The 24,675-nt window shown below is 45.0% G+C and overlaps 1 protein-coding gene across 1 annotated transcript in view; it reads right to left on the bottom strand.

Annotated features, from left to right (window-relative positions):
* Positions 1-20,471, bottom strand: part of MMS19 (MMS19 cytosolic iron-sulfur assembly component) — a 49,678-nt gene extending 29,207 nt beyond the window's left edge. Inside the window, exons 1-12 of the mRNA XM_075612380.1 lie at positions 20,317-20,471; positions 13,440-13,488; positions 11,033-11,133; positions 9,198-9,283; positions 8,891-8,965; positions 7,393-7,462; positions 4,696-4,824; positions 4,038-4,099; positions 3,825-3,911; positions 2,968-3,042; positions 1,431-1,508; positions 1,195-1,333 (exon numbers count right to left, since the gene is read on the bottom strand). Coding sequence (XP_075468495.1) covers positions 1,195-1,333; positions 1,431-1,508; positions 2,968-3,042; positions 3,825-3,911; positions 4,038-4,099; positions 4,696-4,824; positions 7,393-7,462; positions 8,891-8,965; positions 9,198-9,283; positions 11,033-11,133; positions 13,440-13,488; positions 20,317-20,407 — 1,042 coding nt within the window. The 5' untranslated portion in view covers positions 20,408-20,471. The remainder of the gene's footprint in view (positions 1-1,194; positions 1,334-1,430; positions 1,509-2,967; positions 3,043-3,824; positions 3,912-4,037; positions 4,100-4,695; positions 4,825-7,392; positions 7,463-8,890; positions 8,966-9,197; positions 9,284-11,032; positions 11,134-13,439; positions 13,489-20,316) is intronic.
* Between the last annotated feature and the right edge of the window lie 4,204 nt (positions 20,472-24,675).

The following is a 24,675-nucleotide window of genomic DNA, read 5'->3' as shown; positions in this document are numbered from 1 at the left end:
GGATGAGGGCGGTGCACTGCGTGCCAAATGAAGGAAAAGCTGCGTTCCCAATGGAAGAGAAGACGGATGCCGGATTGCTAGGCAAGTTATTTTATTGGACAGTTTGCAACATATAAACTAACAGGGATCTTGAGAAGAACCTCTGATGCGTTTCGTGCACGTGGTCAGAGAGTCCTGTTCTTCTCAAGGTGCCGACATTTGTAGGGACCGTCAACCGGAAGGCCCGCCCATCGTGCACCCCAAAGATCCTCTCCCACGGCGTACTCACACCAAGGGTGAGGTATGATGATGCAATGAGTGGCGGCTCCCCCGGCCTCATCCTCCCCCTTCAGTGAACACTTCCCACAATAATGTCGGGCTGAGAGCACGCTGCACCCAGGAATCCAGAAACACGGGACTGTGAGTGCTCTGTTCTTGCAAGGTTATGGACTTCAATGTTTATATGCTATTGGTCTAGCTTCAGGGGTTAGTTGTGTTAGCGGATCAAGGGGCCTGGGTATCCCAGACATCCCCAATGCATCAACCTTATTACATACCGTTACATGGGAGCATTAATGACCGTCTTAATTAGTACTCACATTTATTTACCTGGAAACAGCAACTAATATATTTTATTTTCAAACAAATCTTATTTTTGAAAACATCCCAATTTTTTTTTTATTATGGATGCATTTGCACACTCTAGACCAGGGGTGTGCAAACTGGGGGGGCGCAAGATTTTCTAGGGGGGGAGGGGGGCCCCGCGCCCTTCCCCAAGGCATTTAAATTAAATGCCAGGGGAGGCCTCTGTAACATCCCCTACCTGCTGCCAGGCGGGTCTTCGGCGACATCATGTGACGTGACGCGACGCCATGGCAACAGGCGTCAAATGACGCAGCGGGGTCACGTGCTGTCACATGATTCGCGGCGTCACATGACGCCGGGTCGTAGGAGAGGGGTGGGCGTGAACGCTGGGGCTGCGAAGCGGGGGGGCGCAGGTCAAAAACTTTGCGCATCCCTGCTCTAGGAGGGTTTCCTCCAAGTCAAATAAATAGAATTGAAACTAAACCATTTGTTGGGTTTAAATGGAGACCCAGCTTAACAGGGTATATTGTACAAAAGTTGAGGTATTTGGACGCATTAAACCACTTGTAAGAAGGTTATTTTATCAGCCTTCTTGTTTATCCATTAGCTAGCATCATCCATATTGATTACCTTGCAGAATGCTGTTCAAAAAGGTCTGCAATGAGTCCTCAGCATCAGGACCCAACACTGATCGGGAGAGACATGCAGATAAAGCGTGCAGGGCAGCCAGGCCTTCAGCTTCAATCCTTTCACTCGATGTTTGAAATACCTGAGAGCGCGAGAGAAAGGAGACAGATCAAAAGATCCCATTTGTAGATAATGAAATGGAAGATGCAACACTTTTCCGCTAACCATATGGTAATTACCTCCCTGCGTATGGAGGACCAGAGACTGGGCAGGAATTCCTTCAACTCTTTTTGTTCATAAATAGAAAAGCAGGCTTTCTGGAAAATAACAATACGCTTTTATTTGATGGAAAACCCCTTCCAACTATTATTATTACAATTACTGACCAACAGAACTTGTGCTTACCTTGGAGAGAGAAAACAAACATGTCCGGATCACTTTAGGACTTCCAAACATCAGGCTGGCCAACTCCAGTCCTAAAGGGCCGACCACAGGTCAGGTTTTCATGGTTATCCCTGCTTCAGCACAGATGGCTCAATCAGAATGACTGAGCCACCGTTGCTGAAGCAGGAATATCCTGCTTCCCCCTGACCTGTTGGTGGCCTTTGAGGGCTGGAGTTGGCCACCCCCTGATCTACATCACTACTTCATTATGACTGAACAATATTGGGATCACACATTGGTTGTACTTTAACACACATTCCCAGCCAGCTCAAACTCCCACACCCACCACATGATGAATATATATATTAATGTCAACCAGAGAGCTACTGAGCGTGGCAATTGTATATAACAAGAGACAGGGGTGCCCAATGCTACATCCCATTGACAAAACATATATGGTAAAAAGTATAAAGTAAAATACTTCAATAATAATAATAATAATAATAATATTTACTTGGTTATTTAGTTAACCCTTTGGCCAAAGCGTCATGAGCCTGCATACCAACGCCAAGGTATAACCAAATTAATGCAGGTCCTACACTACACTGTGAACACTTGTCTCTTGTTATATACAATTGCCACGCTCAGTAGCTCTCTTGTTGACATTAATATATATTTATGATGTGGTGGGTGTGGGAGTTTGAGCTGGCTGGGAATGTGTGTTAATCAATTCCTGGCTGGTAGCAGTTGTTTGGAGGCTGGTGGCACCTCCCCCCAGAGCTCACTCCTTCACCTTCACCTTTTTAACTTGGGAAGTCTTTTCATTTGTTGCAGGAACAGGACCTATAATGGTTCTTCCCATCTTACAGAGGTAAAAGGAAGTGTTCACAGTGTAGTGTAGGACCTGCATTAATTTGCGGCATACCCCGCATTAGCGTACGCAATGGGAACAGAGCATGTATATAAAGTGAAAATGTACTTAAAGTGAAGCACTACCTTTTTCCCACTTATCGATGCATGTACTGTACTGCAATCATCATATACGTGTATAACTGATGTAAATAACGCATTTGTAGTCGGCTCTATAGTCTCCCCGCTTGCGCACAGCTTCGGTACAGGTAGGGAGCTGGTGTTGCTGTTCAGGACGTGCTGACAGGCGCATGCGTGAGCTGCCGTTTGCCTATTGGGCGATATGTACTTACTCACGAGTGTACTTAAAGTGAGTGTCCTTAAACCGGGGTATGCCTGTAGGTTATTCCAATAACGATGATGTCCTGCAGCATGTCTCAGACAAATGAAAACACGTGCATGTAACCAGAGAGCATGGTCACCCCCAGCCCGTCCCAGACAAGGATCTAGAATCCCCTAAAAGTCACCGGACCGTTTCCTCACCAGAGTCTGCAATGAATCTAGCTTTGCGCTTTGTACATCCGAGTCCATTTTCTCAATCAGCAGTGGCAGCAAGAACTGCAAACGTAAATACAGGTTTACATTAGAACAAAAAAGTAGCATTAGAACAAAGTAACATGTGAACAGAGTTACCTTTTACTTTAGCAGCTAAACGACATATACAGCATCAGGGGCAAAACAAATAAAATCAATGCATTTGGTCACTTCGAGCATATAGTGGTATCCAATGTCAAGATTTTGCCTTAAACCCATTTGTTGGACATGGGATGAAAAGTGCTGCAAGCCGCCGCAGAGTGTGGTGCTGGCCGGGCTTGCAGAGGGGCAATGACTTGGAGAGAGGATCTTGTTCCTTTGAGTGCTGAAGAAGTCTGCAGTTTATACTACTGTCACTGGGATTGGGCATGAGAATGACATTCAAAATGAAAAAGGAGTACTGAATATAGATGTAAATCATGCAAGAAAAAGGACAATGCTAACCAACTAAGTTCAGCAAACATATCATTGCCGGGAGGATACACACTTACGAAGGTCACAGGATGGAAAAAAAAAAAATGATAGGGAGAAGGAGCGGGTCAGTGAGTAAAAACATTGATGACAATGACACAGAGTTTGAATCAGCCTAGTTCAATTCCCAGTGTCAGCTCCATGTTACCTTGGGCAAGTCACTATCTCCCTGTGCCTCAGGCACCAACAGCATAGATTGTAAGATGTGCTACGTACCGCGCACTGACAAAGGCCCTCAAGTTCCTGGCACAATGCAATTATATTTTGAATTGTATGAATTCCGCGGGCGTGTTACAGAGACATTGCATGGCAGTTTTATTACCACACACGTTTACCTCAGCGAAACGGGGTGTAGATGCCAGAACTGCTCGCAAGCCCAATATCAAGTCGTCTCTGGTTATGCCATGTGGGTCACTGGGTGGCTGCAACAGAACCAGAAAGATTCAATGGACTGGGTGACGCACGCACACGCACGCACACGCACGCACAGGCACAGGCACAGGCACGCACACACACGCACACACACGCACACACGCACAGTCTCTTACGGGAGTGAAATCTATGGGAAAGTAGCATGATGTCACTTCGAATAATTCCTCGGCAAACGGTCCTAAAAACAAAAAAGAGAGACAAAAAAAATAAAAGGTTTTTTTTCAGACCTATGGGATAAAAAGATTAAAAAATTATACCGGTAATAATAATAAAACAATACAAGTAGGAAACCAGAATGTTATAATCCAGATATCCAACCTGTTGCTTTAAAAACACGCACACGGTTTTCACATCTTTCAATGTAGTTTATTTTGAATATATATGTTTATGTGTGAAGGTCACCTCTTCCTGCATAACAAAAGATGAACTCCTGCATATCTAAATGTAAACAGCATCTATGGCATCTATTACTAACTGCACAATGCCTCTTTTATTGGTCGAGATTACTCAGGATATCGATAACATGTAAATGTCTGTTTTATGATCAATAATATTACTTCAAGAATGAGCAACACAAAATCAATGGTTAATGATTAGATTCGTTTTAGTAAACTATAATATTCAATAATCGCATTAAAAAAAAAACCACACACATTTGTATCTGGTTCTTGATACAATTGTAACATTATTGATCTGAACAGAAACTGGCGAGTGTTATTGCCATGTACTGTATAATGTATCAAACTGCGAGATACAATAACATGAGAGCCTTACCTAGAGTGTAGTTCTTGGTAATAATATCTTGGACAATCTGGAAGGCCACTAGCAGGTTCCGTGGGTCCTTCTCACCATCCATGACTTGGATAAACCCGAAAGTGAAATCTGCTCCAAGGCTCTTTAACTCTACAGTTGGGGTTCAAGAAACAAAACGGTCAGTGCTCTGCCAAGAAAAACAGCCGATTTGTAGGAATATATTGCTGAACGAGTTATCCAAACCTAATCACATAGAACAGATTCTGTGTTTAAACATTCTTTGGTAAGACTTTTCCAACAAGATGTATTGAAATTCTTGGTTTAAATAAGAGTCAGGCTAATAGAAATGGTCCTGTGGGAGAAGCGAATACTGTGCAGTTGTGATACCTTCAATGGGACAGACACTAAAATATTCAATGAGCACACAGAGGTCACATCTGAAGAACAGACCGTAGCGGTCTGAAAACATCACATACATTGCATCATCCACACACATTTTTGTTAGTCAAAGAAAAATATCTACACAACCTTTGCTGATGAATTACATTTCCTTGCTGCAAAATGGAGACTGATGGCAGATATCATAGATATCTTCAAAAAAAAGGTTGGACATCTCTTTAAAAAGGAAAGGTACAGTATACAGGGAAAGGTACAGTATACAGGGATATATCTGAGCTAAGTATCACACTTTGTGAGCTCTTGTGCGCACTGTTTATTAACACCTAGATCACCTACTCTACCAACTTACAGTTAAAGCTGTTTATCCCATAATTAGGGATCCTCCACGACCAGAGCTATTTCAACATTTTAGTTGATTATGGCTGCACTATACCATCACCAGTGAGCTTTCACTCTATTACTGCATATTTTGCATTACATTTTTTGGCATATACCTTTGCATGTCAGTCCACCGTCACCTGTATCTATTTTACAGGCTTTTTTAACCTTGTTATTGCTGAACCAGGGGGCAAACTATTCAGTTAATGATTGTTCATCACTGCTAATTAGCAGATAGGTAGGATCTCTACCTTTCCCCCTAGATGTCAATTTAAGTATTGTGTATTTTTGTCTGTTTTGTGTGTTGTTTTACCACTGTCAGTTGTTCATTTATTTCAACGATTTTGACACTTATTTTAACTAACATAATTAAAGCATTTTAATTTTAAGTCTATCATCACTACATTATCATATACAACGAGTGCTGCCCTGAGGGTGTCTTTGTTTTCTAGTATTCATCCTGTTCTCTCCCCTTATTGCACCGTTGTTTATTTCACTTAATTATAGGCTGATGCGAGGGTTTTCATCCCCTTCCCTTCCCCCATTGATATATCTAATAAGTAAACATGTGAAGAAAGGGAGTGATCTGATTGCTAATTCTTGGGAGTCAGGAAGGAATTTATTTTTCCCCTTGTGAGATATTGGATGATAGATATGACACTGGGGTTTCTTGTTCGCCTGCCTCTGGATCAATATACTGTAAGTACGGATATAGGATAAGTATCTGTCGTCTACATTTAGCCTAGGTTGAACTTGATGGACATGTCTTTTCTCAACCTCATCAACCATGTAACTATGTGAACCTGTTTACACTTGAATTTTATACAGTGTTTTCCTTAAAACAGCAGAGTACGCGCAGGTTGCCTCTTTTTTTTTTTTTTGGACATTTGATGCAACTTTCTTGCTTTGTCCAACTGATGCTTGGTTCATGAGATATACGCATTTCAAATATTACGTTTCTGGGATGTTAAAATTGAGCTTTCCACAGAGCCCAGTGGCATCTAAAATCGGAGTGAGCAAACTGAGGGGGGGGTGAGATTTTCTAGGCACATTCAGAGGCCCCGCACTCTTCCCCAAGGCATTTAAATTAAATGCCGGGGGATCACGAGAGGCCTCTGCAACTTCGCTTAATTTGTCGCCTTGCCATGGCAACGTGATGTCACGTGACCCTGCGGCATCATTTGACGCCAGAGACAAGGAGGGGGGGGGGAGAGTGCGCGAGCAGACTGAAAAGCTTGTGCACCCCCAGTCTAAAGGTTACCATGGTAACGCCAGAGATTAAGGAAAACATGCTTTTTAACATAGCAAAGAAGGATGGGTAGCGGTATTGTTCCTTTCTTCCGTGTAGTAGCCAAGGAGGGAAAGTAGGTGGTATGATACCTTATAGGACATGTTACAAAGCTTGTAACATATAAACACACACAAAAACATAATTTTAAAAATAATAATAATAATAATAAAAAGGACATGCTTTGGGATCAAGATACCAACATGTGAGTTAATCTCAAATAGGCTTTTGGGAGATTTTCGCTTTAAAAAGCACTGACAAAAATCACAGTTTCTTAGGATAGTTTAATAAAAGTGGCTTGGTGTTCATATTCTGCAGCTTACTGGACGAAGCCACACTAACTGTTGAACAAACAGAAAGTGCACTTACATCAAGCAGGTTTAACTTGTCTGACACTTAGATGGATTTATGAATGAGCCCCTACTACGGCAAACCACTGCATTCTGAGGTCAGTAAATTATTCAAAAGGGTCAACGGTCAGATAAAATGATGCAAAAGTAATGAAGGACGCCATCCCCTCACCCTCTCACAGGTACTGCTGCTAGTTACGGACAGCGCAGGGGAAAGTATTTGCCCAAATCCAGCTGCGCCTGATACGACGCGCTTCCCCCAAACTCTATGGAAACTGTGCCACATTAAATTCATTGCTATACCTTCTTCTCGGATCTTCATAACATTAGTGATGATGACGTAGACCGTGTGACGATCCATCTGCAGTAAAGACTGAAAGGAAAACATGGGGGGGGGGGGGAAATCAACACTGCAGTAAGCCCAGCCCTTTAAATGAGACAATTAACCCCGCGAGTGTCCCGTGATGTAGTCACCGTGACATAGGGTCAGGCACTCCCGGGGAACCATGACTTAGTGGCACATCGTGTCTTTTAAGCTTGATTTCTACGGTGCAATTGAAGCATTCTGCTGGAGGGTGTTCATGCGATCGCTAAGTGCCTGGTGCCGCAGCCCCTCAGGCACACAAAAGGGTTAAACTATGTACAGCAGGGGGTGGCCAACTCCAGTCCTCAAGGGTCAGGTTTTAAAGGATATCCCTGCTTCTGCACAGGTGACAATCAACGACTTGACCTGTTGGTGGCCCTTGAGGACTGGAGTTAGCCACCCCTGATGCACAGTAATGATAAAGAACACATGAGCACATTCACGTCCCACAATTGTCCCCCAAAACCTGCCTTACCCCATAAATCAGTGATGTACAGAAAAGCCCGGGCGCTACCTCAAAAGATTGACTAATGGGGTGATACAATTCTAGTGATAGAACAATACAACCTTAAAGGGTACTTTAAGGTCCCCTCTACTTCCGATTCTCTTCCCGCTGCTCAAACCCCAAAGAGGACCTATCCAGGATCCTTAGTGATATGGGAAAACAAACAAAAAATGGGGGAGCACAGGTTGAGGGACTATACAGACGTTTATAAAACTGCACGGTATAGAGCTGTGAGTTGAAATAAAGGTGTGCAATAACGTAAACACTTACACGGCCTTGTGTAAATGCTTTCACATCAAGGTGTCTTTACTTTAGGTGTCTTCTCTCCAGTGTTCTTTCCGCTTATACTTTTCTTCTCCTCTGTTGTGTAGTTGAGTGTTGGTACAAAGGAGCAGGTGGGGGATGTGACAGCCCTGCAGTTAGGTGCCTTAAAAGATACCTCCCTCCAGAGATCACTCACGCTTGTCCGTGTGAGTGGATGCAGTAATCATCTGCTTTTTTGATTTTAATACAGTTGTCTACCCCAGCTATATTTCATTTTATTTCCTGTATTGTTCCTTACGCTATTTGTTCTCGTTTCATTTAATCCTGAGGACAACATCGCTAATCATTCGTGTGGAGAAGACCAGGAACACTCAACTACGTTATTGCACACCTTACTAAATTTCAACTCACAGCTCTATACCATGCAGTTTTATAAACGTCTGTATAGTCCCTCAACCTGTGCTCCCCCATTTTTTGTTTGTTTACCCCATAAATAACACAGTGCTTTCTCTGCAACCAGGGATGTCGTCTAAATTTAGCATAGGCTGAACTTGATGGACGTATGTCTCTTTTTAAACCTCATCTACTACGCAACCATGTTGATTTACTTGATTAACTTGAGGCTGTTCAAGTCTCTAATGTAAACCTGATGAGATAACATTTCTTACCTGTACATGAACTTCTTGAAATACGGATTTCAGCACAGACACTGCCAGCCCCTGTGGGAGCACCTCACACATGCTCTGTGAAAATTGGACAAAAACTCATGTTTAGACATTTCGAGGTTAAAAACGTACAACCATCTGAAAGTGCTGGATGGGATAGACTGGTCAGCAAAAGTGCTCATTATTTGGACAAAAGCTTCCACAAAGCCCAAACTCTGGCATTAATATTTGCAGATAAAGACATTAATACATTTACAACACACTTGCTTCTGCTAATAGAATTCAGTGTACACAAGGAACAGCTACTTACCAACGCCTCGAGTCCCTGGAGGACATGCGGTATGATCAGGTGATGATCCTTTAGCCTGTTCTCATAGAAAACAACCAGGACCTCCACTAAATGCCAAAGGAAACGGGGAGTGAATCAAAGGTTCCTCGTTCCATGAAAAGAATGGGGTTGTTCCCCCCTTTCTCTGCCACAGAGAGCAGTATTTTTTCCCCTTCATCACCTTAACCAGGGATCTAATCAGACAGAGGTGCCACTAGTTCCCAAGATATAACCTAGTTAATATAATCCATTGTGCAAGAAGTACTATACGGCCACCAGAGGTGACCAATAAAAAGCTGCAACATCTTTGGAAGATAATGTAACTTTCAAAGTGGAGACTGCTACTTTAAACCAGAAATCTCACCATTTTGACACCTTCCCCATCGCCTTTTCTTAAAATGTTATATAAAAAGATTGGAACTGGTTGGGTTCCACTAGATCTGGTCTGGGTTATTTTCAGCACCAGAAACCCTACGGTTCTAGATATACTTAGAGGTAAAGGTTCGGGGGATACTTCCAGGGAATTTAAATGGCCGTCCAACAGGAAGCTGAAACGGATGACATTCAACTTCCGATTGGCATGCAGGACACACAAGATTTAAATGGCCATTTTGTTTCACCTAAAGGGATTTCAACACTGGTTATGTCCCCTGTAAGTACCTCGAGAACTAGGGAACATAACTTGGCGGGGAGACCCTCCGTTCCCATCCTATGAAAATATATACAAAAATGAATAAGAGGGATTGCTGCTCTAAGTGTTTTGGAAAGAATGGGCCACTATAAATAAGCTTGAATTTCTAGATTGTCCAAATGGCAGGATAGGGAACATGAAAACGCCAGCGGATTCCATGTTGGACCCACGGAGCCGGTCTGACACTTATTAAAATACACCTGCGATGAGGCTTTTATAAGAGTGTAAGAGAGGTTAGAGTGGCCACCCGCAGCTTCCTATTCTTGTATGCAATATAAAAAGCTGTACAAGCAAATCAAAGACTACCAAAATGACTAACACACAGTGTACATTTACCATGCCCGTGCATTACTGCATCATCACAAATTGCTTTGCTGCCACGTGCAAGATGCAACTCTGCATGAGAAGACACGGTCACTTAAAAGGTGTGCACAAAGCAATTTGGGAATTACACCTTGTAATACTAAACTATACCAAAACGGTTAAAGAACCTTTAGAACCTGTGGAAAAGCGCAGTTACTGTGTGTTCTGATTACAAAGCGCCATGAAACCTCAGCACACATTTTCAATGTGTTTGTAACGTATCCAAAAGTATTAACATTATTCGGTTTTCTGCATTCTACCGGAATTAATAGATTTTCCAGTGCTGCAGCATACACTCTGATGTCATATCCTGGCTGATGAAAGACTCTCACATTGGTCACTTTGATGCACAGTGTGTTTTATGAGCCAGGATATGACAGAGACATCACTTTGATGCACAGTGTTTGATCTCTTCCTACCATTGCATATTCAGTTATGTTTCAACCGCATAGCGTTCCCAATTCTGCTTGCTCTTCAGCACTTTATGTCTTCATTTTATTACACCAATGGGTAATGAGCAGGCTTTCAAAGGACAAGGAAAGCAGACTTTGATTCTAAACATCTGGATGTGTCAGATTACAGACAATTACAAAGGCAAATGTTGGCTTTTATATGAATCCCCACATGTTTTGCCACAATGGAAATGTGCTAGCAAATAACAATGTGTGTTGAAGGTCATGACCATGTTTGCGCTGCCTGTCCCACCTGGTGTTTACAAGATAGTTGGGAGAATCATAGAAATGCTCATAAGATTTCACTTGACCTTCTTTCTCTTTTAGCCGGGAGTAGCACTGTAGTAAAACTTGGGACAGGAGCTGCACGCCCCTCCCGCGTGTTCTTGGTTCGGAGTTTGCAAGGCATGACCTGTACCAGGGAGAAAGGAACACGTGGTATTGACCGATTTTAGCCGCAGAAACTCCTCCAACGATCTCTACAACACACGTTCTGTTTAAAAGCTGTGAACTCTATGGCATTTGTGAGTTGTGTAACAAATGCGTTATCTGATGTGGCTCAACTGTTTCTGCCCTATCGTGTCTACAAGGAGAATTTGCCAAAACACTAGAACTTTATCAACAAAGCTCCAAATCCTCAGCCCTCCAATAAATAAGAGAAGGAGCGGCTCCGTGAGTTTGGAGCAGGGGAACCTGGTTCTATTCTCGGTGTCGGCTCCTTGTGACCTTGGAGAGGTGACTATCTAGGATTTAAGGATATCCATGGTCCAGCACAGGTGCTGAAGCAGGGATATCCTTAATACCTGGCCTGTTGGTGCCGCTTGAGGACTGTAGGTTGCACCCCCCCCCCCCCGGTTTAGGGGAAAGAAGTCCTGGAGATGGACATGCTTATACTGGCCCGCAACTCTGAGAAGCAACGTAACATGTAATGCCGCAATCCTCCCAAATCCCCCACCCCCTTTATGAAGATCCGCTGGTTCCACAAAAATTAACCGCTAACTGAACCAGTATTAGTTCCTGGGTTTTAAATCTCCTGCATGGGCCAATAGGAAACAGCAACAGATGACACTGTGGCTTCCGATAGGCTGGCCTGACATGGGAGATTTAAAACGGTCCGTTTTGTTTCTCCTCAAGAGTTCACAAGTTCTGGTTATCTCTAGAACAAAGGGGTCTCCAGAAAATATTGAGGTTCAGCTCCTGGGACCCCCTTATTTTCATAATGTACAAAAAAAAAAAAGGTAGGAGGGAAGTTGTGGGCAAGAGTATGGAAGTTGTTTTGGATCATTTACTCTAGATTTAAAATGTAGAAAAACTTAGGAAAATCAAATTGCTTCCCAAAAACTTTTGCTAAGCTACAACAGCTACATTTGCTACTTTGACAGGAAAGTTTCCGAGTGCACAAACGGCTGGAATCAACGAAGCTCTTATAAGGGGTCTCTGTGCTCAATCCCACAGTAACTGCAATGCACGCGATATCTTTGATAAGAGCTCACTGAATCTCCCACCAAATACAGCTCAACCCCGTTATAACGCGATCCGTTACAACACGAATCCGCTTATAACGCGATGCAAGCGTGGCTCCCAATTTTCGTATTTATGAATACTTTACAACACAATTATTGGTATCTTAAATACTTTATTGTACAATGCATACAATTGTACATTATTTCTAACACGATCCGCTTATAGCACGATGTGATAATTTGGATCCCAAGCACAGCGTTATAAGGGGGTTGAACTGTATGCTCAGAATCTCAAACAAATTCAGCTCCGTTAATATATATATAAAAAAAAAAAAAAAAAAGAAGAAGGAAATCAAGTCACTATTTTCTTTAAAACATTCCAATGCTACGATTACAGAATGAGTTACATGCAACTGTTACATACGCCTATAACATTATCTCTTACTGTGCATGCAATATCTTGTAAATAATGTATAACCCTGCTCACGTAATGTAACCATGTATTTGTAACCATGTATTTGTCATAACTCTGTGCCGAGGACATACTTGAAAACGAGAGTTAACTCTCAATGAATTACTTCCTGGTAAAACATTGTATAAATAAATCTAATCGGGCTTTCACGCTGAGCAACATATACGGAGAGTGCAATCGTGTTATAACACTAGGAAGTGCATTTTATATTTGACCATTTCGAACACAAAATATGGTTTCAGCATTGCCGATTTAGGGGGCAGTTCTATATTGTCCAAAGCGGACAATCACCCCCATTCAAGTCAATGCAGGCTTCAAACAATACACACCCCCTTGGTGTATATGCTAAAATAACAAAGCAGGGAGAAGGAGCAGGTGTTATGATACCTTTCATTGGACCAACAAGTGGTTTACAAGCTTTCAAACCTCGCAGTGCTCAGGAAGAAAGGACCAACACGGCTCCCCACCCTTCTCTGCCCCGAAGCATTAGTGTAACAATACACAATTGATTTTACATACTGCTTTTTGTTCAATCAAAACAGTTTAGCAATGATGCCAAAGTAATCAGGGATCAGTAGTAAAGCAGTATTTACAAATTAAACATCACCGAGGGTGCATTGAATCACTACAGTACCAGGGAGGCTGGCAATGCTCTGGTTGGCAGTGAAGGGCAGAACCGAGTCCACTACTAACATTTTTACAGGTTCAGTAAAACAGAAGACATGACACGGTCATTTAGCAACCTACATCTTAACAATGATAACAAGACATTGGGTTTCTTACCCAAGTGCTTCCACCACTTGTAAAACAGTGAAAATCCCATCCTGTACACCTAGGGGGGAAACAAGAACAAAGAGGAATTAGAGATAAACTTAATAGGTGAAGCGCAAATAATTAAGATTGGACGTGATCAGAGATCAATACGTTTCACTGACACTGGGCAGTGAGAAAGGTGACATACTGTAATTAATGGTATTTCCAGTAACTCCCATGCAGAATGCTAAATAAATCATAGTACTAAATATTATGTTTATCAAAGACAAACACATTTTTACAATGTCTGTTGCAAGCAAACACACAAACACATGGAAAAAGGAAAAAGAACATTATTATTATCCTTTATTTACATAGCAATGCTGGGCAAGTCCATTTGGCAGGACAGGGGTTAAAAGAAGATAGATGTGTCACAGATTTATAAAGCCCTGAAAATTGGAGAATGAAGAGTGTCAATAAAATCCATAATTCCCTTTTACCGCACCCTTTGTTTGCATGTATTGAGTAATTCAACACCTCCAGTAGTTTTTATTCAGCAAGGACCACCTTCAATAAAAATCTATATACCCGGAGTGTAAATCCCTCCCGGGGAACCTTGTGGTGCCCAGTTGTCCTTATTCTTATGGAAGAAGGAGTGGCTCAGTGAGTAAAGACACTGATTCTGGCACCTGGTTCAATTCCCGGTGTCGGCTCCTTGTGACCTTGGGCAAGTCACTTTATCTCCCTGTGCCTCAGGCACTAAAAACATAGATTGTAAGCTCTACGGAGCAGGGACTGTGTCTCCAAAATGTCTCTGTAAAGCGCTATGTAAAATTAGCAGAGATATGCAAGAACAATTATATTATTATTCAACATGCTGTGTAGCCACTGAGTGTGTAACTGGCTCAATAAGTGGCTGTCACTGATAGCATGTGTGCTGAAGCAGGGATATCCTTAATACATGACCAGAATACATGGTGGCTCTTGGGGACTGGTGTTGGCCACTTCTGGCTTAATGCATGAGAAGATGTTTGTCCCATTCATCAGCATGGAGCTGAATATCATTGAGAAGCAGCTTCACAGTAGATTGGAACAGGGTTTCCGTGTGAAAGACACACAAACCCATTGGCCACCAGTGACACTTCCAGGAAATAATTTATCCTTATTTCTTGGAAGCAGAATAGCCATGGCCTGGCATGATAAAAGCAGGGTGCCCCCCAAAACATCAGTCTTCTCAATAAATCAGTTCAGAGTTGCCAACGTCTTAATTATCTCTACTGACTTTCTGCCAGAGTTGAATGAAATAAACTCTTATGCAGCGATTATGTTCACTATTTTTGTTATGCAGGTTGGAATGCCAAGGTTTTGACTTTGTTCAATTGCTTTTTAATTTGCAATTAGCAGATTGCATTCCAGCGAGAAATAAACACAGTGCAGTGCGTTTAAGACACTCTGTGTGCTGCATTCAGTTTGAACAAATTAGCCTTCTACAGATTTAAGGCAGACTGAACAAACATTCTCCACAAAGTGCCACTGCACTGAAAAGTGCCATGATGGCACAAGGCAAACCCAGTTGGGAGCGGTGAAATGCAGAAGCTTTGAATGGGTTTATGTCAGACTGTGAGAGCCAGGCTGTACCATCTACAATAGAACGGAGTTCACAAACACAGATAGAAATGAACCTGTCACACTGCAATGTTGACCAGACACAGATGAAAAGTACACTATGAATCTGCTGAATTTTGATTCTGTTATATGCATCTTAAAGCTACAGTTCAAGCAATATCCTGTGTGTGTGTGTGTGTTGTGTGTGTGATATATATATCAGTTCTGTACGATGAGAAAATACTTTTAGCATTTTTTAAAAAAGTATTTTTAATGTATTATAATGTAACAAACATTTTTTGTTCTTATAGCAACCATTTACAAAGTCACATCCCCTTCTGAAATATCCTTTTTTGTTATCCCTCCCCTCTCTCTAGCAGTGCACCAATTGTATCTAGTGACTGCCTGGTCACATGATCTTCCCCACAGAACTTTGTATCTTTGGTCCTCTTCTGCTGCCCTGACAGACATTTAGTGAACCCCCGAGCTGAATGAACGCCGATCGATCACAGGAGAACGGATCGATCGGCAACTTAGCTAATTACTTATTGTGTGGATTGATGCACAGGTTTAAAAAAAAAAAACATGTGCATCAATACAATCCACACAATAAGTAATTAGCCGATCGATCCGTTCTCCTGTGATTGATTGGCAACTTAGCCAATTACTTATTATTGTGTGGATTGTATTGATGCACATATTTAATGGACTTTTTTTGTTTTTTTTAACGGCAGCTTGAACTTCTACTTTAAGGCTAAGCAACCTTCACCACCTATGCTACATGCTACATTTGGTATACTTGGTTGAAACATGGAATTATTGCACCTCTGTGATAGCTCCACTTTTTGGAATGTGGACACTTTTCCCAATCACTTTACTCCTGGATGCTATATGTTCTAGTCAAAACACATTGGAAAAACATTATAGTCCATTGTTGTCCAGAAGTGACCTATTGTTTTTCATAAAAAAAGGACCCACTACTGTAATACAAATCCATAGATCAAAAGTTTAGAATCTGTGATATTGTATTTAAGCTATTGAAATGTACTCGTGAACTTTCTGTGAAACCACAATCTAACCCTCCTCCCTATGCTCTCTCACATCACAAATATTGGAATTTTATTTTGATGACACCATCCTCAATTATCAGATTGTTTTTCTATGTTTCCAACACATTTTTACCATGTGTGTCATATTTTATTGTTGCACTGGCAGCTTAGCATACTTTCCTGAGCAGGGGGAAGATGACTACACACTATGTTGAATAGGAGGCGTAGTGTATTTTCTTTGCTGTGTTACTGATATGCATGATACCTTTTTTTCTGCCATAACCAGCTGTCCAAGACAAACAGACCTCTCAAGCTGTGAAAAGTTTTTCACACGTTCAACAAGTGTTAAAACTAAACTGAGAATACCAAAAAGACTCCCTCCCCCCAACTTTCCTTCTTCGTGGCTTTGTAGGATTTGGGGGCAGTGAAGTGTTAAAAGGTGGAGTCCGCTACGCAGCTTTTAGTTATGTTGCTGTACATGTGTGAACATCTTTATTCTGCTAAAACTATGTAGCAATAATAAGCAATTCAAGATATATTCTGTGGCTTTTCTAATGTAGACCCTAAAGCCTGAGAGCAGAACATAGCAAAGAATGTACAGTATAAGTTGCTTTTATTGGGTGGCTTGTAACTTGAGGCAATAAAACGGAACCTTTAACACTGACAGAGAGGTGCCAAGTCCTATATAGTGAGAAACCGGGTAACAGTGAATGGGGCTCCAGCTTCCCTGCAAATTGATAGAAGTTGAAAAATTGTTATGTGATCATTACCTCACTTCTTAGGTCACGCTTATAGTAGCAGCGACGACGCGCAGCAACAAAGGCATTAAGTCTGTCGCGAGTGCCCATTGTGGGCGCGACCGCAAACAACGGTGCGCATCAACATAAATCGCTGAAGTCAGTGGATATTGTGTTTATGTGCAGCTGCTGCGTGACGTCAGCATCACGTGAAGCGGTGCAGCCAATAATGGCGAACTGCTCGTGTGACATCACGGACTACGCCTCCGCCACGCCCCCTGTCGCCCTCTCGAGGTCTCCTGCACCAAAGTGCAACCATCGCTATAGTGACGTGTGACGTCACGTGGTCGTGCGCCCGTCGCTAGCACTATAAGCGTAGGCTTACGCTGAAGAGGGGAGCAAGTTAAACAAAATGAAGAAAACATTTGACATCAGCATTGCAATGTACAAAGCTGACATTCTAGCTAAAAGCACATTCTTGCTCCATTTATTTATTCTCGATATGGCATTTGCTTGTCATTTTTCTACATATCATATTTGTCTAAGCCCCCAAGCTGCTTTCTTACAGGTGTAAACATTTATTGGAAGGATCTCAAAAGATGCCAGTTATTCTGACTTTATAACCCCTTAATTTGCAAACCTGAACCCCTTTCCCACAGGCTCTGGTTGGATATCAGTAAAGCAAACTGGTACATTAGGAAGTTATCGGCTGATCTGTCCTTACTCAGCCAAACGCCACAAAGGACAGATAGCAATGAATACAGACAACATTGGAGTGCCTTATCCAGTTCTTACAGAAAAGGTGTTTTCTAATAGACAACCCATGACTGCCTTATCCAAAACTTATGTTATGCTACACACCAATCATGGTCTTATCTAAGCCCTTCAGAAGGAATATTTATTTCTGGTAACCACCCCATCATTATCTAATCAAAGACGTTTTAGGAAAGTAAATGTTTTCTGATACACACACAATTGACTGTCTTATTTAAGACATACAGAAGATAAATGTGATTGGATACAACCCCTAATGATTGCCTTATCCAACATTTAAATTAAATACATTAGGTAAATACAATACTCATCCCATTCTTGCCTTATCCGGGTCCTCCTCCATAGAGCATCTACACAGACCCTAAACCAGACACCCTACATTTTATCTCAGACCCAATGTTGACATCTTATCAGATCCATCCCATTTTGGCCAAGTCATACTGCAAACACAATAAACAGCTTTGTCTTGCCCCAGCCCACATTGCAAAGCCAGAAGTATAACCAACCCTCTCACTGATGCGACCTAAAATGTCAAAACAGCGGTCTGGGTAGGTTTACTGGCCATGCAATGCTTTAACCCAGGCTGTGCTGAAAAGCTAAGTATACAAGTTAGTGATTTAAGCGCTCCAGCGCTGGAGCCATAACTGATAATACACGTAATGCAATTTAATAAACAGAGGCACAGTGTAGGCAGGGGCTAGTGATGTACAATACATGAAGTAAACAACATGACTCCTTGATAAAGTACTATATGCACGAAAGGCGCAAGAGGGTGTTAAACCTCCGTTTTTTAACCATGGATCAATAAAGCATTTAATTTTACTCATTCCATTTTTGTGACCCACTCTAAATCCTATTTTGGTGCTGAAAAGCTGTGTAATACGGCAGGTATATGCCAACAGGGGTCTATGTTAAAGTGGATAAGAAGCAAAAAGTTACGCACACTGTGAGCGCTCATTTGCATGTCATTTCCCAGAATCCCTGGCTGCAGTGGAGCGCTGTATGCCAAGGCCTCATCCAAGCTAAATGCTCGCTCTCGAGTGCCGTGACGCGCTGAACAAGCTGGGGCGATATCTGGGCATTTGAAAACTGGCTTTAGTGTGTGGGAGGTGGGGGGCTGGGGTGATGCGTGTGGGAGGTGGGGGGCTGGGTGATGCGTGTGGGAGGTGGGGGGCTAGGTGATGCGTGTGGGAGGTGGGGGGCTGGGTGATGCGTGTGGGAGGTGGGGGGCTGGGGGATGCGTGTGGCCGTGACTTCACGGAGCTTGTTTGCCAACAATGGGCGAACCGCTCACGTGACCCGGCCATCACACGACAAATACAAATTGATTTGTGTCTTCACGCAGCCTCTTCTGGACTCTCACGTGCACGCTCACTACAGCCGCTCTCATTGCCACACGCTGACTCAACAAGTCCCGCACAAGCACGTAAGTGAGCAAGCCTTCACCCTGGACGAGGCCTAAGGCCTCGGCCATGCTTACTGGCGTGCTGCCGCTCAGCACTGAGCCCCTACAGCCGCAATTAGAGCGGCCTTAGTAGGAGCTCGCCTACGCTTCCGCAAGCGTGCGGAAGCGTAGGTCTGAGGGAATTTTAAAATTTCCCCGCTTTCCGGCGCGCAGGGCCGGACACGTGAGCGGGTTGCCCAATTAGGGCAAACCAGCTCTGTGATGCTGACGCCACTGGCCCGCCCCCTGACGGCGCGCAGGGAAAGCACCCGCAAGGTGTGCGGCACGCCAGCGGGGAGCCTGGCCGAGGCCTAAGCCTAAGGCCCCGCTCCCTCAGTCAGCGCGCCCGCACTGCAGACAGGCGGGGCGCTGACAGACACATATGCGGTCTGTAGGGAGCGGGAGGGGGAGCGGGAGGGGGAGCGGGAGGGGGAGCGGGAGGGGGAGCGGGAGGGGGAGGGGGAGGGGGAGGGGGAGGGGGAGGGGGAGGGGGAGGGGGAGGGGGAGCGGGAGCGGGAGGTTTGAGCGGAGAGACAACAGACAGAGAGACACAGACAGAGAGACACAGACACACCACCTTGTCTAGGAAGCTGTGTGACAGCTCCCGCTCCCGCCGCTGATTGGCTCATCAGCGCACCACGTGATGCGTCACCGCTCGGGATCACAATTTTCTTGCATCCCCTGCCGGCTGACGCGTCACAGTGCGTAGTGAGCCGTGCAGCGAGGGGAGGGCGGGGATTCCCCTGCTGGTGGTGAACGCTCGCGCCGCCGGGCGCAGAGGGTCTCAGCCCTTAGAGACACTGGGGGAAAGGCAGGGTTGCAGACCTGTCTGAGAAATGTGAATGTGCTCGCAATCAGTATTTTCATTTTAAATATATATATATACAAAGACCTACATACACACCCAAATATATATATATTTATATACACACACACACATAAACCCCCCTCCCCTAGGAAGGTCCCATTATTTTCAAACTATAATATTCCTTTTTTGCATCCTTTATCACCAGATGCTTTTTGGTACATCATTGGTATGTTTGTATGTATATATCATTGGGTGGGGAGGCCTTCATCTAGCAGTGGTGGACAAGGGCTGGACAAGAGATGTGTGTGTGGGGAGATTGAAGAGCCCACACCCAGTCTCCCTCCTGCCTACAAAATGACATTATGCAGACCCCCAGGTCCTGCCCCACATCCTGTAATAGTCCTGACATCACGTGCTCCCATCACGCAGCGCACACCACAGCTCCCTCACCACTGCGGGGCCCCGCCTGTCCTGCACATATATTATATACCTGCTGCCACCTCGGAAGCTTTGCTGTCCTGCTGCCCGGACACAAACTCCTCCACCAGCCCCCACACAGCGCTCTGCGCGGCGGCGGCCATGATGCTGGAGGATGCACAGGGCGCAGGGAGCGTGCAGACACAAACCACGCATGCGCAGCACCACCGGCTGCCTCGGGCTCCAGCATCACGTGGGGAGGGGGGAAAGGTGATGTATTGTCACGTGATCTCCCACCCCCACTGATTATTCAAGAAATGTGTCAAACTTTATTTAAAAAAACAAACTGTTGAAATTCACATCTGTGAAGTATAAATGTGACAATTATTATACAAAAATTCCTGTATTTCCCCTTTCCATCTCAATCACATACCTCATTCTGAATTCCTCCCGATAGCTTCTGTATCTCAGACATACATAACATGTATTGCTGCTTGTTATTTTACTGCTTCTATTGTATTGTATCTCTTATATAGCGCCAAAAGTGTACTCAGCTTGTCACAAAGAATACAGTACAGGGAATTATAATTATACAATAAGTGCAGCAAAATCAGACAATAGGAAAGGAAATCCCTGCCCCGGAGAGCTTACAATCTAAGTGGTTTGATGGAAGACTTACAGAGACAGCAGGCGAGGGGGGTGAAGAGTGGGGGGGTGTGAAGGGCAGGGCTAGGGGGGGGTGTGAAGGGCAGGGCTAGGGGGGGGGTGTGAAGGGCAGGGCTAGGGGGGGGTGTGAAGGGCAGGGCTAGGGGGGGTGAAGGGCAGGGGTAAGGGGGCGGTGAAGGGCAGGGCTAGGGGGTGGTGAAGGGCAGGGGTAGGGGGGGTGAAGGGCAGGGGTAGGGTGGTGAAGGGCAGGGGTAGGGGGGTGAATGGCAGGGGGTGAAGGGGGGGTGAAGGGCAGGGGTAGGGGGGGTGAAGGGCAGGGGTAGGGGGGTGAAGGGCAGGGGTGGGGGGGGTGAAGGGCAGGGGTAGGGGGGGCAGGGGTTGGTGAAGGGTAGGGGTGAAGGGCAGGCGTGGGGGGGTGAAGGGCAGGGGTAGGGGGGGTGAAGGGCAGGGGTAGGGGGGGTGAAGGGCAGGGTTAGGGGGGGGAAGGGCAGGAGTAGGGGGGGGAAGGGCAGGGGTAGGGGGGGGGAAGGGCAGGGGTAGGGGGGGTGAAGGGCAGGGGTGGGGGGTTGAAAGGCAGGGTAGGGAGGGGGTGAAGGGCAGGGGTGGGGGGGTGAAGGGCAGGGGTAGGGGGGGTGAAGGGCAGGGGTAGGGGGGGGTGAAGGGCAGGGGTAGGGGGGGGGTGAAGGGCAGGGGTAGGGGGGGGGTGAAGGGCAGGGGTAGGGGGGTGAGGGGTAGGGGTAAAAGTGAGGCACAAATTGTTGGCAGGAGTAAAATGTCCCTCTCCACACACACACACACACACACACACACACAACGGGAGTGAGAGGTGGTGGAGAGTGGGACTGGCGCAGATCCGAGGAGGCTGCTTGGCCCCCCAGCGGCCGGAGAGGTAGCGCTGGGGAGGCAAGGGAGCGCCGGGGAAGTAAGGGAGCGCCGGGGAGGTAAGGGAGCGTTGGCGGCTGGGTTAGGAGGGCCGTGCCGCGCTTCCCCTCCGTCCGGGAGCCGGTTGAGAGCTAGGGGAAGGAGCCTGAAGTTGGCGGCTGTGGCAGGAGGGCCGCGCCGCTCTTCCCCTCCGTCCGGGAGCCGGTGCAGGGGGGCGCACGTGATGGGGGGGGGGGAAGAGAGAGTGAGAGAGTGTGTGTATGTGTGTGTGTGTGTCCCCTTTGGCCTGTCACTCCGCCTCAGGCCAATGAGAGGGGTGCGGGGGCGGGCAGGCCAAGGGAGCCATCTCATTGGCCTGAGGCGGAGTGACGGGCCAAAGGTCCAATGTTATTGCCCCTAGGGACAGGGAGACACAGAACAGACAGACAGGCATACAACGGTTTGAGAAATATATATATAGATACAATATAGGTTGGTCACACAAAGTGACCTTTTCACAGCATATTCCTGCATGGAACTGAAAATAACCATAACCTTGCAACTGTGGCAAAGCAGAAAGCTATGGCAAACTTGTATTTCTTTTTTTAAATTTTCCTTACCTAAGAGCAAAGGCATTTCTTAACATAAAAATCTAAACATATTTGTTACATAGTTTAAAATATTGTGGAAAGGTAATAACTCCTATTGCCTTAATGCACATTAAAAAATTGCAATTGTTGGAGCGCAAAATATATAACAGTTGTGAACAATAGTGATAAGTAGTGATAATTGTGAAACAAATAAACAACAAATAAAGCGCAACAAATAAGTGATATAAAATAATTATTTCAAAATGCTGCCTGAACACCAGCGGTCTCCCAAACCGCCAAAAAACACCAATCCAAACCAACAAGTGTTCCTGGCGCAGATTGAAACGTGCAATACAAAGTGCCAATATCCTGAGTGATTACACTTGATTACACTGTGAACACTTGCTGGTTTGGATTAGTGATAATTGTGAAAAATAAGAAAACGGTCTTACGACACGAACAAACAAAACGTTTCAGGTCATATATGGACCTTTCAGCAGGTAGGATCTGAAACGTCGTCTCTCCACTGTTCTTGGCTGTCACATTAAATGGAGAATTGCATTATGAACTTGCGAGTAGAGATCTGCTTTGTATCCCTGTCCTAGAGGAGACCTGCACTGTGAAGAAATTGTTTGTTTATGTTGTGTTAGGGTTGCCAGGTGGCTTCGCCAAAAATACTGCACACAATGGTGAAAGATGTATTGTATTGTATGTATTGTATGTCTTTATTTATAGAGCGCCATTAATGTACATAGCGCTTCACAGTAGTAATACATGTGGTAATCGAATAAATAACAGATAATATAAATAACAGATCATGGGAATAAGTGCTTTAGACATAAACATAACATTAAGGAAGAGGAGTCCCTGCCCCGAGGAGCTTACAATCTAATTGGTAGGTAGGGAGAACGTACAGAGACAGGAGGAGGGAGTTCTGGTAAGTGCGTCTGCAGGGGGCCAAGCTTTATGTATCATGTGTTCAGAATGTTCACAGTGCTATTCGTATGCTTCTTTAAGCAAGTGTGTCTTAAGGTGGGTCTTAAAGGTGGATAGAGAGGGTGCTAGTCGGGTACTGAGGGGAAGGGCATTCCAGAGGTGTGGGGCAGTCAGTGAAAAAGGTTTAAGGCGGGAGAGGGCTTTAGATAAAAAGGGGGTAGAAAGAAGACATCCTTGAGCAGAACGCAAGAGTCGGGATGGTGTATAGCGAGAAATTAGGGCTGAGATGTAAGGAGGGGCAGAAGAGTGTAAAGCTTTAAAAGTGAGGAGAAGAATGGAGTGTGAGATGCGGGATTTGATTGGAAGCCAGGAGAGGGATTTCAGGAGGGGTGATGCTGAGACAGATCTAGGAAAGAGTAGAGTGATTCTGGCAGCAGCATTTAGGATAGATTGTAGGGGAGACAGGTGAGAGGCAGGAAGGCCGGACAGCAGGAGGTTACAGTAATCAAGACGGGAGAGAATGAGGGCCTGAGTCAGAGTTTTAGCAGTCGAGCAACAGAGGAAAGGGCGTATCTTTGTTATATTGAGGAGGAAAAAGCGACAAGTTTTAGAAATGTTTTGAATGTGAGGGGCGAATGTGAGAGAGGAGTCGAGTGTGACCCCTAGGCAGCGTGCTTGGGCTACTGGGTGGATGTGATGCGCTCGAGACAGAGACACAAACACCCACCTACACCCCCCCCTCTCTCTCCGCTCCATGCTGTTTGCTCCTCCTCTTGGCCCCACCCCCGGGCTCCTGACACCTCCTCCTGATTGGCTGCATTACCCAGCAGCAGCCAATTAAGATGGAGGAGGCTGCCCAGTCCCCTAGCAACAGCCCTGCTCCCTCCCTGCTCAGGGAAATCCTGCGCCCCCCCCCCCCCAAGCAAAGAGAGCATTAATACATGTCCAGTATTACCTCTCACTTTTTACAGGACAGAGCTTCCAAATACAGGACAGTCCGGTTTAACACTGGACACCTGACAACCCTATGTGTTGGCTGCACATGCAGGATTCTCCTCGCCTGAAACTGTTTCCCTTCACTTTGAAACTTTACTCCATGAACTCACACAAAGAAATTTGTCAAGGGTTTGTGAATCAGGCGGTGTTCTCTCTCTCTCTCTGGGTCCACACTGGCACAGGGTCCCACCGCTCACTCAAACACAGAACCGAACACAGTACAGATTGTACAAAAATACATGTGTTGGAAACAAAGCGTAGGGTCTCAGTCAGAGGTCCAGAGCCGGCTGTGAGCCCTGTATTCAGGGAGGACAGGAGAGACCGCGGCACTGACTGAAGCCCAAAGACAGAAAGTGGCGTAAGACGCCGAGAGAGGCGAGGAG

The sequence above is a fragment of the Ascaphus truei genome, chromosome 8 (assembly GCF_040206685.1).
Source record: "Ascaphus truei isolate aAscTru1 chromosome 8, aAscTru1.hap1, whole genome shotgun sequence".
In the NCBI taxonomy this organism is placed as follows: domain Eukaryota; kingdom Metazoa; phylum Chordata; class Amphibia; order Anura; family Ascaphidae; genus Ascaphus; species Ascaphus truei.
This window is presented reverse-complemented; position numbering and strand designations above follow the sequence as displayed.